At 41.9% G+C, this 15,132-nt stretch overlaps 1 protein-coding gene across 3 annotated transcripts in view; it reads left to right on the top strand.

Annotated features, from left to right (window-relative positions):
- The window catches only part of nrg1 (neuregulin 1), a 74,046-nt gene extending 59,181 nt beyond the window's left edge, over positions 1-14,865 (top strand). Inside the window, exons 5-11 of one of the 3 annotated variants that reach the window (XM_038970552.1) lie at positions 231-289; positions 3,564-3,587; positions 6,429-6,531; positions 6,764-6,884; positions 8,489-8,619; positions 9,732-9,932; positions 11,680-14,865. In XM_038970552.1, the coding sequence (XP_038826480.1) occupies positions 231-289; positions 3,564-3,587; positions 6,429-6,531; positions 6,764-6,884; positions 8,489-8,619; positions 9,732-9,932; positions 11,680-12,346 (1,306 nt within the window). In that variant the 3' untranslated portion in view covers positions 12,347-14,865. The remainder of the gene's footprint in view (positions 1-230; positions 290-3,563; positions 3,588-6,428; positions 6,532-6,763; positions 6,885-8,488; positions 8,620-9,731; positions 9,933-11,679) is intronic. The other 2 variants (XM_038970551.1, XM_038970553.1) reach the window with 2 other exon arrangements.
- The last annotated feature ends 267 nt before the right edge of the window (positions 14,866-15,132 follow it).

The following is a 15,132-nucleotide window of genomic DNA, read 5'->3' as shown; positions in this document are numbered from 1 at the left end:
GAATGCACGAGCTAAACATTTGCTGAAATTTGAGGCCTGTTGAATAAGACATTGATTGGGACTTTTCTCTCAAGTACGTATGTTTTTCGCAAACATGACTGATGGCGATGTTTGCGAGACATATGGGTCGTCCTGACAACACCAGCGATGCGCGTGGGTCTTCCGTAGATCTGGTGTAAACTCATCTTCTCTTCTCTCTTCTGTCTGTCACTCTTTTGTTTCCCTCTCAGGTGTCCAAATGAATTTACTGGTGATCGCTGCCAAAACTACGTAATGGCCAGTTTCTACAGTACGTCTATTTCCTCTTCCTGTCTGTGCTTTTGATTGGAGCATGCTCAATCAGCGCTACTTCCTGTTGCTTCGTTTTCCTCTCAGGTTCTTTAGACAGACTTTTAGGTTTTTGTGTTTTTATTATGTTGTATGTATCCCATACCTGCATGATAAGAGGTTTTTGCCTTGTTTTGTTGACTTGGATGTCATTTGAAACCGTTTGAAGCGTTCTAGTTAACTGATGTTGTGTTCGTTATGTCACTCAAAATTATAGAAGAAGGAAAGTGAAACTGAAACTGTATATTCAGCTTTCCAAACTGGGACCTTCAAATATGAGGCAGGGGACAGTAGTGTAGTTTGAATATAAAAAAAAAAGCTCTGTGTTGATACTCATTGCCTATGACTGGGACCAATCTAAATAAGATATCAAGTTTGAGTTGATCTTTAACAAGGCAATATGTTTTCTTCCCTGAAGAGCAATAACACTTATGGTAGGTGTGTGGGGGTCATTGTGGATTATGGAGGCACTGTAAAGAACTGAACAGACCCTGTCAAAGAGACCTTTTTGATGTCATGGAGAGGCCAAGAGGGAGGTGAATGGCAGCTGCCCAGGCACTGGGCCCCAGTGCACTTTATCACTCTGACTAACCCACTCACCTTACAGCCCAGTAGCCTCAATTTCCGGAGGTTACCTGGCAAAACAGCAAACAACCATGCTTTCATCTCCGAGGCGGAAGGAAAGAAATCTTCCCATTGAGATGTAAATGTAACTCGGAGCGTGGAGGAACAGAGTTATATTTTGGGTCTCCCTGAGATGTCAGCTAGTGTATTGGATGAACTAATTAAAGGAATGCTGCTGTCGCTATCTGTTCGTTTCATCGTCGTAGCCCACTCCTTCTCCTCCCAGTCGGTAGCTTTTATCTAGCCAGGGACAAACGCCCTGTCTGGAGCTACAGTGGTGGCACGCTGCCAAGCATGCAACAGGAGACCCTTACTGCTGCAGAGGAGGAGGAGGGATGCTGGGGGTGTTGTATAACACGAGAAAGGAAGCTCTATCCTTGACGATCAGGAAGTATTCTCCAAATGGGTGGGCGGGGGCTTAAATATAATATTCAACATTAATACTTTAATGTCTCCGTATGGCTGTTGCCAAAACAGTCAGTTTTTTTTTTTTAAGTTCGCTGTGTGAACGCAGCCGAGGTTGGAGAGGACAGATGTGAAGACGGACTCGTCAGCAGTTCATACGAGCTGAGACCTTTATTTACACTTCGCCTCCTGACAAGGTCTGCTGTGGGACGCTGGCATGCTACTCAAAATGGAGGCATTTGTGGCGCCCACTTAGTCTGTTTAGAGTAGTCTTTAGGGACGAGTCTTTTGCCTCGTATTTGACTTGTCCTTGATTGACCCAGCGAGAGTAGTTGAGGGTGTTGTTGGTATTGATAGTACTCTACTCTCCTGAGGGGTGACGGTTACCTATGACCATGTAGTGAAAGTTACAGACCCTATGCAACTCGGTCAGCGCTCATACTATAGTGAAAGCAGGACTTTGATATTGGTTAACAACGAGATGAGTCATTGAATTGAAAACATAGTGTTTGTAATTGTTGTCGCACGCATTGTTTAAGTAAAGAACATGCGTAGGTTACCACGGAACATGCTTGTAAACTACTGCCTGATTATTATGACAATATTTTGTCTAATATGACAATGTTTTGTCACATGAGCATAATGCAACTAAATCTAATCCCATTTATAACCCAGGATAAGGTAAAGTATTGGCAGAATTTCAATACATTTTTCAGAGCAGTGTTACTGGGCCAGTCATATAAAAGGTGCCTTGGAGCTTCTAAGCTGGGGGTTCACAAGTCAAACGCAATCAATGGAGCCAACATGACAAAGGGCGCTGCTCACATACAGACCAGTCATCACGTTGTTTATGTTTTGCATCGTTTTTTTTAAAGACAAACAAGACATTTGAATATGTCAGAATTACTCAAGAATAAATATGCATTCTTCCTATACTAAGTTTCTTTATAATGACATTGTACCTCCTTCGATAACACCGCTATTAACTAAATAACAGCATGATAAGATAATTGTAGCCTATTGTCAAAGAAAGAATCGGAAGTACATCACAGTAAGTTTGTAAACCCTAACAATTAATAATAGATCGTTGTCCTTTACATCAAGGATGTTCAAGTCAATGGATAAAGCTATCTAAAGGCACAAACATTTTAACCATGGCTTTTACTCCTGTTGAGCCATTGTCCAGTTAAACAGTTGAAAGCTCTGCTCTTTTTCTATACCAAAGTGTTGTATTTGATGTTGGTTACTAGGATATGTTATGCAGTATTACGTTTAAAATTCTTTTTTTCTTATTTGTTTATTCCTGGGAACATATTTAACAGGCATGGCTGTTGATCCGAGTAATGACAAATGAGAATTTGGTATGACTAATATTGACTTTGTAGGGAATGGAAACAGTGCATGGTCCTCACATAGCATGAGGTAGTGTTTACCGGTGAACGACAAGTGCCCTAACTAGTGCCCCTTAACCTGCCTAATTGACGTGTAGAGACATTACCATTGATAATGCAAGCAAAGTGATGTTTGCATGCGCATGCCACTGGACTTACCTTAGCAGATGGATACATTTTGAATGCATTTTTGATGAACTCGGTATTCAATGGGTTTAGGTTTTTGATCACTTTTCGTAGTTGTGGTAAAATCTTCTTAACACTTGTAAGTGTCTAATAGAATGGATAATCACGTAAGATACTTTAAATAGAAGTACAGTACACTTAAGCCTTTTCTCCTTAAAGGAAAAGTTCACTTTTGTTTTTACAATTTATTTTTTTAATGTAAATAATATGTTATAGAAGTGTCCAGACACTTTTTGGGGGGCGATTTTCACTTGGTTTTGACCAACTTACCCCACCAGCCATTGACTTCCTCAGGCTCGTTCTGGAGTGTCAGGGAAGCGATTAAAAACATTTAACAAAGCTGAAGTGAAAAATTACCAAGTGGAAATTGCCCCCCCAAAAAGTGTCTGGACACTTCTACATAACATGCCATTTACATCAATTCTGATCATACTGTAGGTTTCCTCTAAGATGATTCTAGAATGATTCTACGTGATGAAAGAGTTGGGTATTATGCACCACTTTGATCTCCATATTCCATTCTCTGTAGAAACACTGATTAGCCATTTGATGAGCAATATAGTTCTGAATAACACCTCGTCTGAAAAATACCTCTTCTCTTTTCTTTTTGTCACCTTTCTGCATTGGCAGAACATCTTGGGATTGAATTTATGGGTATGGATCGTTCCTTCCTCTTTAGTTTGCAAATGTAGGATTAGAAGCTTGAGCCTGCCCCCCCACCCCAACTCCAGCCAGTTTCCTTGTGCCAATGAAGGGATCATACAGGCATAACATACCATATTTGTTATAGAATGATAAACACACATACACATTGCAATATGTAGCTCAAATATGCTAATGACACCTTCAATTATACTTTTTGGGAAACCTCAATGTGATAGCATATAGTCGAATTAACCCGCACACATACAAACTAAGAGTAGGTCCTAAAATGACCAACACACAAATTAAGTCCTACAATGACCACCATAAACTCACATTAGACTCATACAAGCATCTGAACTACAGTACACTATCTCTTGTGACTGTGTAAGACACATTTATATAAGCTAGGTGGCCAGAGAGGCTGCAGTGTGGTTATACTGTATGATCAGATTCCCTTCAACTCTTGCTTTTGCCGTTACCCTGAACCCTCCTCTGTTCCACCCAGTGTTTAGCATGTCATGCCAAATACACTGACGGCATCCTCCCTTGCTACCCCTTTCATTTCATCTCTTTCCTTCCGGTCTTCCTATTTCCTACTGTACCATGTGGATGTATGTATGTGTCCGTCACCCCAACTGTGTCCCTTTGTGTTCTCCTGTCATCTCATGGTTCCTACCCTTGTCTCATCAGTGATGGCAGTTTTTGCTGTGTCTTTTTTAAATGATGTTGATGCTAACTCTGAACAATTGACAATTGATTGTTTTTCATTTAAAAGACTGACTGTTTGTAGCATAATTTGTTCACAGGACACCTAATACCTCAGCGAACCAACCATTTAAAAAAATAGTAGGACTAAAGTATGAACTAGGTGCGAAAACGGAACAGTTCGTATAATTATACACTGAACAAAAAAAGAACCGCAACATGCAACAATTTCATCTATTTTGCTGAGTTACAGTTCATCAATTTAAATAAATGCATTAGGCCCTAATCTATGGCTTTCACATGACTGGGAATACAGATATGCATCTGTTGATCACAGATAGCCCCAAAAAATGGGCCTCAGGATCTCGTTACGGTTTTTGTTGTGCATTCAAATTGCCATCGATAAAATGCAATTGTGTTAGTTGTCCGTAGCTTATGCCTGCCCATACCGTAACCCCACCGCCACCATGGGGCACTCTGTTCACAACGTTGACATCAGCAAACTGCTCACCCACACGACACCATACACGTGGTCTGTGATTGTGAGGCCAGTTGGACGTACTGTCAAACTTTCTAAAACGACAGAGAAGTTAACATTAAATTCTCTGGCAACAGCTTTGGTGGACATTCCTGCAGTCAGCATGCCAAGTGCATCTGTGGCATTCTGTTGTGTGACAAAACTGCACATTTTAGTGTATTTTACCCCCTTTTTCTCCCAATTTCAATTACACAGCCACTAAAATGTGCAGTTTTGTCACACAATACAATTGCCATGCTGACTGCAGGAATGTCCACCAGAGCAGCTCATCGCTGCAACTCCCCAAAGTGCTCGGGAGAGGGAAAGGTCCAGTCATGCATCCTCCGAAACATGACCCACCAAACTGTGCACCTTAACAACCGCCGCTTAACCGCAGCTTAACCTGGAAGTCAGCCTCACCAATGTGTCGGAGAAAGCACTGTTCAACTGAAGTCAGCCTGCAGGCTCCCGGTCCGCCACAAGGAGTCGCTAGAGCACAATGAGCCAAGTAAAGCGCCCCTGGCCAAACCCTCCCCTAACCCGGGCGATGCTGGGACAATTGTGCACCGCCCTATGGGACTCCCGGTCACTGCCTGGGATCGAACCCGGGTCTGTAGTGACGCCTCAACCACTATGATGTAGTGCCTTAGACCGCTGCGCCACTCGAGAGGCCCCATGATTCTGCTGGTAAATCAGCTTCTGGATATTCCACACCTGTCAGGTGGATGGATTATCTTGACAAAGGAGAAATGTTCACTAACAGGGATGTAAACAAATTTGTGCACAACATTTTTTGAGAAATAAGCTTTTAATGCATTTGGAACATTTCTGGAATCTTTTATTTCCGCTCATGAAACATGGGACCAGCACTTTACATGTTGCGTTTATATTTTTGTTTAGTGTAAATTTCACTTGATCACCTAATCTGGTAAACCTGTAACCTCATACCTGTGAAAAGATTGAAATGCAAATATTCCGTAATTCCAAGCATTGGGTCCTGTGAACAAACTGCTGCACCGTTTGCAATATTAGAATATTAACATTTTACATCGGAGTGATTTTAACTGTTTGATGAATGACTATCTTTTATATATATATATGCATCTGTTGTATTAGTAACACGTGGGCTGGTTAGAATACATTGCAGAGAATGCATATTCTGTGGTTTGCCTGGTCATGATTACTGAGCCCGACCTTGAACTAACACTTCCTGGCATTCCAACCGGACTCCGACTCAGCAGAACTGCCTCCTCCGATCAATGCATTACATTTCCACCGTCTCGGTTTTCAACCAACGCCCACTAATACAATGTTAAATCTGGGGGCATGTTCAGAACCCAAACGTTGGTAGACGTTGCAGATAGAAATGCCATGAGTAGAGCCAACGTGATTCTTTATTCTACATGTCAGAGGCATTGTAGTTGGTTCTACAAAACTTATTTCTATCTGAACGTTCCAAAACGTTGCGTACTGCTGAACGCGCCCCGGGTTTGTTTGTTTCTGTGAATGTATAACCTTTAATATATAACCTAAAACACGTTTGTTTGTCTCCATTGGGTTTGGTTTGTATGTGACACTATAGGTCTGCATGTTGTGGAGTTTTAAGAATGCATTGTCCTCTTTTTCAGAAGCAGAGGAGCTGTATCAGAAACGTGTATTAACAATAACAGGAATCTGCATTGCACTCCTAGTGGTTGGAATCATGTGTGTGGTTGCCTACTGCAAAACAAAGTAATTCACGTAACATTTTTATGCTAAACTCAATCAGTATTTACTATTAGGTATCCTTGTCCTTATTACGTATTTTGAAGCTTCCATGAGATAATAGCCTAGAGATTTGAATCATTTTATTGTCAATCACAACCTCTGTCAACCTTAGACAAAAATCTGTCATCCGTCTGTTTTTGTTATTGGCTCTATGATTGGTCTGTCTCACGATGCAGTTTTGTCTTTCCGTGCACAGAAAGCAGAGGAAAAAGCTTCATGATCGTCTGAGGCAGAGCCTACGAAATGAGAGAAACACCATTATGGCTAATGGCCCTCAGATTTCTAACCCTCCCCTTGAAAATGTCCAGCTTGTCAATGTAAGTCACTCACATAGCTATTACTTCTAACAAGGAGAACTACGCTAGAGTAACTCTCACACTTAGTTTCCAATACATACAGTTCATTCTGAAAGTATTCAGACCCCTTAACTTTTTCCACATTTTATTCTAAAATGGATTAAATTGTTTGTTTTTCCTCACCAATCTACACACAATACCCCATAATGACAAAGCATTTTTTTGGTGCAAATGTGTAAAATAAAAAAAAATGGAAATATCACATTTACATAAGTATTCAGACCCTTTACTCAGTACTTTGTTGAAGCACCTTTGGCAGCTATTACAGCCTTGAGTCTTCTTGGGTATGACGCTACAAGCTTGGCACACCTGTATTTGGGGAGTTTCTGCCATTCTTTTCTGCAGATCCTGGTCAAGCTCTGTCAGGTTGGATGGGGAGTGTCACTACCCAGCTATTTTCAGGTCTCTCCAGATGTTATATTGGTTCAAGTCCGGGCTCTGGCTGGACGATTCAAGAACATAAAGAACTCCTGCGTTGTCTTGGCTGTGTGTTTAGGGTTGTTGTCCTGTTGGAGGGTGAACTTTCACCCCAGTCTGAGGTCCTGCGTGCTCTGGAGCAGGTTTTCATCAAGAGTCTCTCTGTACTTTGCTTTCCCTCGATCCTGACTAGTCTCTCAGTCCCTGCCGCTGAAAAACCTCCCCACAGCATGATGCTGCCACCACCATGCTTCACCGTAGGGATGGTGCCAGGTTTCCTCCAGACGTGACACTTGGCATTCAGGCCAAATAGTAACATTTTGCTTTCATCAGACCAGAGAATCTTGTTTCTCATGATCAGAGTCCTTTAGGTGCCTTTTGGCAAACTCCAAGCAGGCTGTCATGTGCCTTTTACTGAGGAGTGGCTTCCATCTGGCCACTCTACCATAAAGACCTGATTGGTGGTGCTAGATATAGTTGTCCTTCTGGAAGATTCTCCCATCTCCACAGAGGAACTATGGAGCTAGGTCAGAGTGACTATCGCGTTCTTGGTCACCTCCCTGACCAAGGGCCTTCTCCCCCGATTGCTCAGTTTTTGGCCGTGCGGGCCAGCTGTAGGAAGAGTCTTGGTGATTCCAAACCTCTTCCATTTAAGAATGATGGAGGCCACTGTGTTCTTGAGGACCTTCAATGCTGCAGACTTTCTTTGGTACCCTTCCCCAGATCTGTGCCACGACACAATCCTGTCTCAGCTCTACTGCCAATTCCTTCGACCTCATGGCTTGGGACCTTATATAGACAGGTCTGTGCGTTTCCAAACCACAGGTGGACTCCAATGAAGTTGTAGAAACCGCTCAAGAATGATCAATGGAAGAAAAAAATGTATAAATGTTGCAAATATTTCGAAAAAACTGTTTTTGATTTGTCATTATGGGGTGTTGTGTGTAGATTGATGAGGAAAACAATTTATTTAATACATTTTTAGAATAAGGCTGTAACAGCAAAAAACGTTGAGAAAGTCAAGGGGTCTGAATACTTTCCGAATGCACTGTACATTTGTTGGCATGTTGGCTACAGTATCTGCACGTTTCATATAAGCATGATGTGATTTCATATTAGTGACACTTGATTTTGTTTTCCCTTTATAGCAATTTGTGTCTAACAATGCATTGCCTGCGCAGCATGTAATCGAGAAGGAAACGGAAACATCCTTCTCAACGAGCCTGTACACATCATCAGCACATCAGTCCACAACGGTCACCCACACCTCCAGTCAAAGGTAACCCTATACGAACCTACACGACAGATTTCTTGCCGCCTCTCCTTCCGTCTGTAAAAGTCATCCACTTTTACAAAGTGACGAGCTATAGCACTGGCTCTAAGAAGATACGGTAATAATGTGTCTTAGATAAAGTCCTATTTATCTTCTTCAATGTGTCATATTACCGTTGGGCCCTCTGAGCCATCTTCGTCGGAGTCCATCTCGTTTCCCCCCCAGCCACTTCCGCTTTTCCTCTTTCCCTCTGTTTGTCGGGGGGGGGTTTGAAAAGCAATTCATTCACGTTGGTATCAGTCGGCGGTTGATACGATGATTACCCATCCTGTTGCACGATTGCCTGCAAATCACCTCGCTCACTCAGTGATATTTACTGGATTCAACAAAGACCATAGCCCGTATTCACAAAGCATTTCAGAGTAGGAGTGCTGATCTAGGATCAGGTCCCACGGCTCCTACCCCTTATTCATGATGATTTAAAATAAATAACTGATCCTAGATCAGAACTCTGAGACACTTTATGAATCCAGGACCTGCAGTTCTGTGATCTCAGATTGCACAAGCAAAACCGCAGGGGACAATGTATGGTGGTGCATCATTAGCTAGTATGGGACAACCAAGGCTCAGGGAGAATTGATGAGGTTTCCAGAGAACTTGTAGAGCAATGTACAGGTCAAAGTGTCTTGTGGATTCTAGATCCATTATGAAGAAGTGGGTTTTATAGGCCAGTGTCTAACTATACGTTAGAATAGAGCAGACCTGGGTTCACATACTATTTTAAATCATTAAAATACTTTGTGCTTTCGCTCTAGCCTGCCTGAAGTGCCAGATGGGTGGGGTAAGCATTGGTCCATTAAGCCAGGCAAGCTCAAACAAGCCCAGCTGAAGTATTTTAAATTATTTCAAATAGTATTTGAACCCAGGTCTGCAATAGACATGATTTACAGTGTTTACAGCTTACGTCATTGTCGGAAGTGGCCATTGTTTTGACCTCATTTAAGAGAAGCAATTCATTCTCTTCTGTCTCCCCTCTCCATTCTCCTCTCACCCGTTCTCTCGCTCTCTCTTCTGTTTCCCCTCTTCATTCTCCTCTGTCTCACTCTCTCTCTCTTCAGCTGGAGTAACGGCCACAGCGAGAGTGCCCTCTCCGACAGCCGCTCTGTCTTGGTGAAGTCATCGGGAGAGAACAGCCGGCACGCCACGCCCAGCCACCGGGGTCGTCTGAACGCCACAGGTGGCGCCAGAGACCTGAGTGCCTACCTAAAGAACTCTGGAGACACGCCAGACTCCTACAGGGACTCTCCGTACAGTGAGAGGTAGGAGAAAGACATCTGGAGCTCATGTTGCTATGCTATGCACTACAACCGCCCTTCAGCCCATACACCTAATGGAGGGTTTGTAATTAATGATGGTGTCCCCTACTTCTAGTTATCTGAGTTGTACAGAGATATCCACTGAATAATCAGTTATATTTTAAGGATTATACTTGGTGATCATTTTTAGAGAATAACATGCATTTTATAAATTATGGCATTTATTTATGAATATACAGTAAACCAAGATTGAATCCAAGATTTGTGGTATTGCCATGTTATCTTGGTCTTCTGAATTAAAGTGTTTTTATTAGCAGAGGTCTCCTTTGAGCTGTCCTATATTTAGACTTCACAGGCCCTCCTAGATCAAAGCTAATGGACAATGACGACTTCATAAGTCCCCATTAGTAAATCAATGTGTTGCTGATGAGCGCAGGTGTACCTGTGTTGTCAGTCGAGCTGCAGACAGCACAGCAGGTAGCACACCTGTCTCTGAGGTCACAGGTCGACTGAGTCTGAGAGAACCCATCTGTGCACATCACTCTGACATGCCAGGGCAGACGACCCTAATGACTGTCCAGGGCAGACGACCCTAATGACTGTCCAGGGCAGACGGAAGACGACCCTAATGACTGTCCAGGGCAGACGACCCTAATGACTGTCCAGGGCAGACGGAAGACGACCCTAATGACTGTCCAGGGCAGACGACCCTAATGACTGTCCAGGGCAGACGGAAGACGACCCTAATGACTGTCCAGGGCAGACGGAAGACGACCCTAATGACTGTCCAGGGCAGACGGAAGACGACCCTAATGACTGTCCAGGGCAGACGGAAGACGACCCTAATGACTGTCCAGGGCAGACGGAGACGACCCTAATGACTGTCCAGGGCAGACGGAGACGACCCTAATGACTGTCCAGTGCTCTTCAGTTCAGTGTCTCTGTCCTCCACACACATACCAGGAGAAAGGCCTATACAGTCCTACAGCTGATTTCTGAAATAGATTATGAATGTATGTGTATCCTGATCCAGACCATGTAGATATCCGGTGAGAAATAAAATACTAGTTGAGACCGGTGAGTTTCACTCTAAAGGAGCCTACGCTCATCGGATGTGCCCTTGACAATTTGACTGTACGTACCTATAGGACACAAAATCCATTGTTATGGATTTATTTCACTTAGCTAAAGCCATACATGTGATGAGCTATAGCTCAGACTGTACCAGGAATGTAGTGGAGCTAAAGACATACATGTGATGAGCTATAGCTCAGACTGTACCAGGAATGTAGTGGAGCTAAAGACATACATGTGATGAGCTATAGCTCAGACTGTACCAGGAATGTAGTGGAGCTAAAGACATACATGTGATGAGCTATAGCTCAGACTGTACCAGGAATGTAGTGGAGCTAAAGACATACATGTGATGAGCTATAGCTCAGACTGTACCAGGAATGTAGTGGAGCTAAAGACATACATGTGATGAGCTATAGCTCAGACTGTACCAGGAATGTAGTGGAGCTAAAGACATACATGTGATGAGCTATAGCTCAGACTGTACCAGGAATGTAGTGGAGCTAAAGACATACATGTGATGAGCTATAGCTCAGACTGTACCAGGAATGTAGTGGAGCTAAAGCCACTTTAACAAAATGGGTTCTTATTACTGATTCTGGTGGTGTATTAGTGAATACACTTGTGTTTTCTGTTCCTAATTGATCGAGGATTCTCTCTTGGTTCTGCCTGTCAGGTATGTGTCAGCGATGACCACCCCAACCCGCCTGTCTCCTGTGGAGCTGCTCTCTCCCGTGACCCCGGGCTCCCCTCCCTCTGAGATGTCGGCGCCCTTGTCCAGCCTGGCCACCTCGGTCCCTTCTGTGGCCGTCAGCCCCTCTGGCGAGGAGGAGCGCCCCCTGCTGTTCATCACCCAGCCGCGCCCCGACCACCACATCAGCCAGTCTAAGAGGAAGTCTGCCCACTACAACCACGGCCATGAGGCCCACAGCCCCCCGCCCAGCCCGCTGAGGATTGTTGAGGACGACGACTATGAGACCACGCAGGAGTATGAGGTGGTCGGCTCCGCCGTCACAGTAACGCCCATTCCCCCGCAGAGCCTTCCTAAGAAACTTGCCAAGAACAGCAACAGCCGCCGGGCCAATAGAACAAAGCCCAATGGCCATGCAGCAGGCCACAACATGGAGTCCATCGACCTAGGTAGCAGTACGGAGAGCGAGATAGAGGAGGAGCGCGTGGGAGAGGACACGCCCTTCCTGAGTTTACAGAACCCCATGGCTGTAAGTGTGGAACCTCTCGCAGATGGCAGCAGGACTAACCTAGCACTCCGACTCTCCCCACAGGACAACCTGCAAGCCAGGTTATCCAGCGTCATCTCCAACCAAGATCCAATTGCTGTATAAAATGAAAAAGATAGCTTAGAAAATTACTTCAGTCGGATTCAAAGAAATGTCACTATTAAACCTTTATTTTCTATAAATTAAAGTATTTGCGGGGAAAATAATAAAAATATATATATAAATAAATAAATAAACGTATTTTAGCGAAGTAGTGAATAAAGTCTTTTATAAATAAAAAAAAATGTGTACGTGTTCATGTCATGGAAGAAAGTGGAATAAACTAGATGTAGCAATGGTTCGCAGTATTTCAATAGAGAAAAATATCAATGGTGCCTTTCATTTCCGTTTGGTGTGCTTATGGGAACTGCATGCCTCTGGCCCATATATTCACGACTTTCATCTCCCTGTTGACATTTCTACTCCACTCTGAAAACAAAAATATCCACCAGCACTATAATATGCATTTACTATAATGACCTGTATGAACTAGTCACTGTAAGCTCCTGAAGCTCCATACAGTGGCATACTACTGCAGCTGTGGCATTGCTTATGTGTTCATGGGCATGTAGTTTTCACCTCATTTACAGTAATGCAGTCCTAACCTACTAACAGAGGTGCATACAACAAAGTATTTAGTGTTTATCTAGCTAACACAACACCCAAATATTATTATACAGGTTTTCAAGATTTTCCCACTCAAATTTTGGTTGATTTTAAATGGTAAAATAACATTTGAATTGATTTTTTAAATTTTTTTATGTTATGCTTTTCTTGGACCATTAGCTATCATAATAATATATTGGTTACCAAGGCAATCAGCTAGGAAGAATGTTGAATGTGTAATCTGATTAACTTGTATCAATACGTTGATACTAGAAGCATGAATGAAGTCAAAGTTGATTTGGATATTATTTTCAGATAATTGGGTAACTGTTAGATTTAGTCTCGGGACATGTGATACATCCCATTATTGAATGAATGCTCTCTATATCTATCCTCTCTATATATTGCGTTCTATATAATGGAACACATTTTCTTCTAAAGCCAGATGGTCAGATGAGAAGTAATTTATGTATTTAGTCATCTCTGGTTAAGCAATACTCTAAGAATCTTGCTCTCAATATCATGATTTGCAAGTCCAAATTGTGGAGATATGTACCAAATGAATGATTGTGGAGATATGTACCAAATGAATGATTGTGGAGATATGTACCAAATGAATGATTGTGGAGATATGTACCAAATGAATGATTTGTGGAGATATGTACTGAATGAATGATTGAATATATGGCTCACGTGTTCAGTCTTTCAACAACACACCTGTGGGTTCCTAAGTAATGCATTGTGGGGATCAAAGCTGAAGCACCATTTTGAAATAAGGTAGATAACGAGAGCCTTTTCATTTTTTTCAACTGTGTTTTAGTACATTAGTCAACTTCAGCTTTTTTTTGTCCTTCCAAACATTCATGTAAAATGTTACATTATCCAAAGTGTTCCTTTTCTGTTCATATAGTGCATATTTGTTTTCAACTGTCTGACTTTGTGTTAGTACGTAAAGTTATGTGTAATATTATCGACATTATCGCCTATTTTATTATATAGTAAGTTATATCCCAAGGATACGTTCAGGAGTCATGCTAGACATGAACCACATGAAATATGGTTCCATGAGAAGTTGTACCCTGTCGAAGACTGTCACCCAATAATTTATCACTAGAATGAATAGGTAACTAGACACGTTTTCTTTACTACATTATCACTTTTCGGGCTTCATAACCAAACCGTTAAGATCCAGTGTTTCTGAAAGGTAATATCATCAAAACAATCTAGTCTAACGCCAATCTGATTGTTGCCAGCATTGGCATGACACTGGTATAAAGGCTTTTTTTGGCCCTAAATTATACAGTTTCTAATGATGTCCCTATCTGAAATTTATCAACTTTTTTTTGTATTTATATTATTTATTTATTTATTGTTTATTTATTTTGTGGGCCTTATGTTATCTTTTAATTACAGATTCTATATTTTAATCATTGTTTTATATATTTGGTTGGTATATATTTGAAAAGATCTGAACTTTTATCTTTTATAAGCATTGTGTTTGCCTTTTATATATTTTGACTTCATTATGGGGTCAAATCTCTCTTTGCCTCTTAGCATTGATAACCGCTCTGTTATTCAACATATAAAAATATTAAAATCTAAAAAGGCACAAGTATTTTGAGTGTACACTGATTAGCTGTGTGGCTAGAAACCAGAACTAAATCTCCCGTCAATCTCGGCTTTACATACCCCATGATGCATTGCTTCCAAACCAAGGTGTGTCTTTCGATTTTATGTAAATACACCATGAAAACCTTGAGTACTTTTTTTTTTTTTATTAAAATATTAAACCAATGTTTTGTGTTTGTTTGAGGGCCATCACCTCAAAGCATTTGTCTCTGTCCTAAATATTTTCCATAACCATACATATTATGCTAAACTTTTTTTTGTAGTGATTGTCTCCATACCAATTGTTTCATAAACATGACTGCAGTTGTACGCGTATGTAAGAGCAGCACACTAACTTGGTTGTTAAAATAAAGGCCAAAACTGATATTCTGTCATGTCAAGCCATTATCAGCACAAGGAGAGAATGAAAGCAGCTAAGCACAGGTGTGAACGTTACTGTTGTGGAACATGCATGACAAGATCAAATGCAGGAATGCATTTCAATAGAACAAATAATGATTGGGTTGTCTTGATCAGATCATGAAAAGCACATCTTAATGCAAGGACTATAAATATGCCTTTTTTGAGAAAGGGAATCCACAAGACTAGAACCTGTGACCTTCCAGTACCTAGCCTAG

The sequence above is a fragment of the Salvelinus namaycush genome, chromosome 31 (assembly GCF_016432855.1).
Source record: "Salvelinus namaycush isolate Seneca chromosome 31, SaNama_1.0, whole genome shotgun sequence".
Classification (NCBI taxonomy): Eukaryota; Metazoa; Chordata; class Actinopteri; order Salmoniformes; family Salmonidae; genus Salvelinus; species Salvelinus namaycush.
The sequence above is the reverse complement of the archived record's forward strand: the minus strand, read 5'-3'. Positions and strand labels throughout refer to the sequence as shown.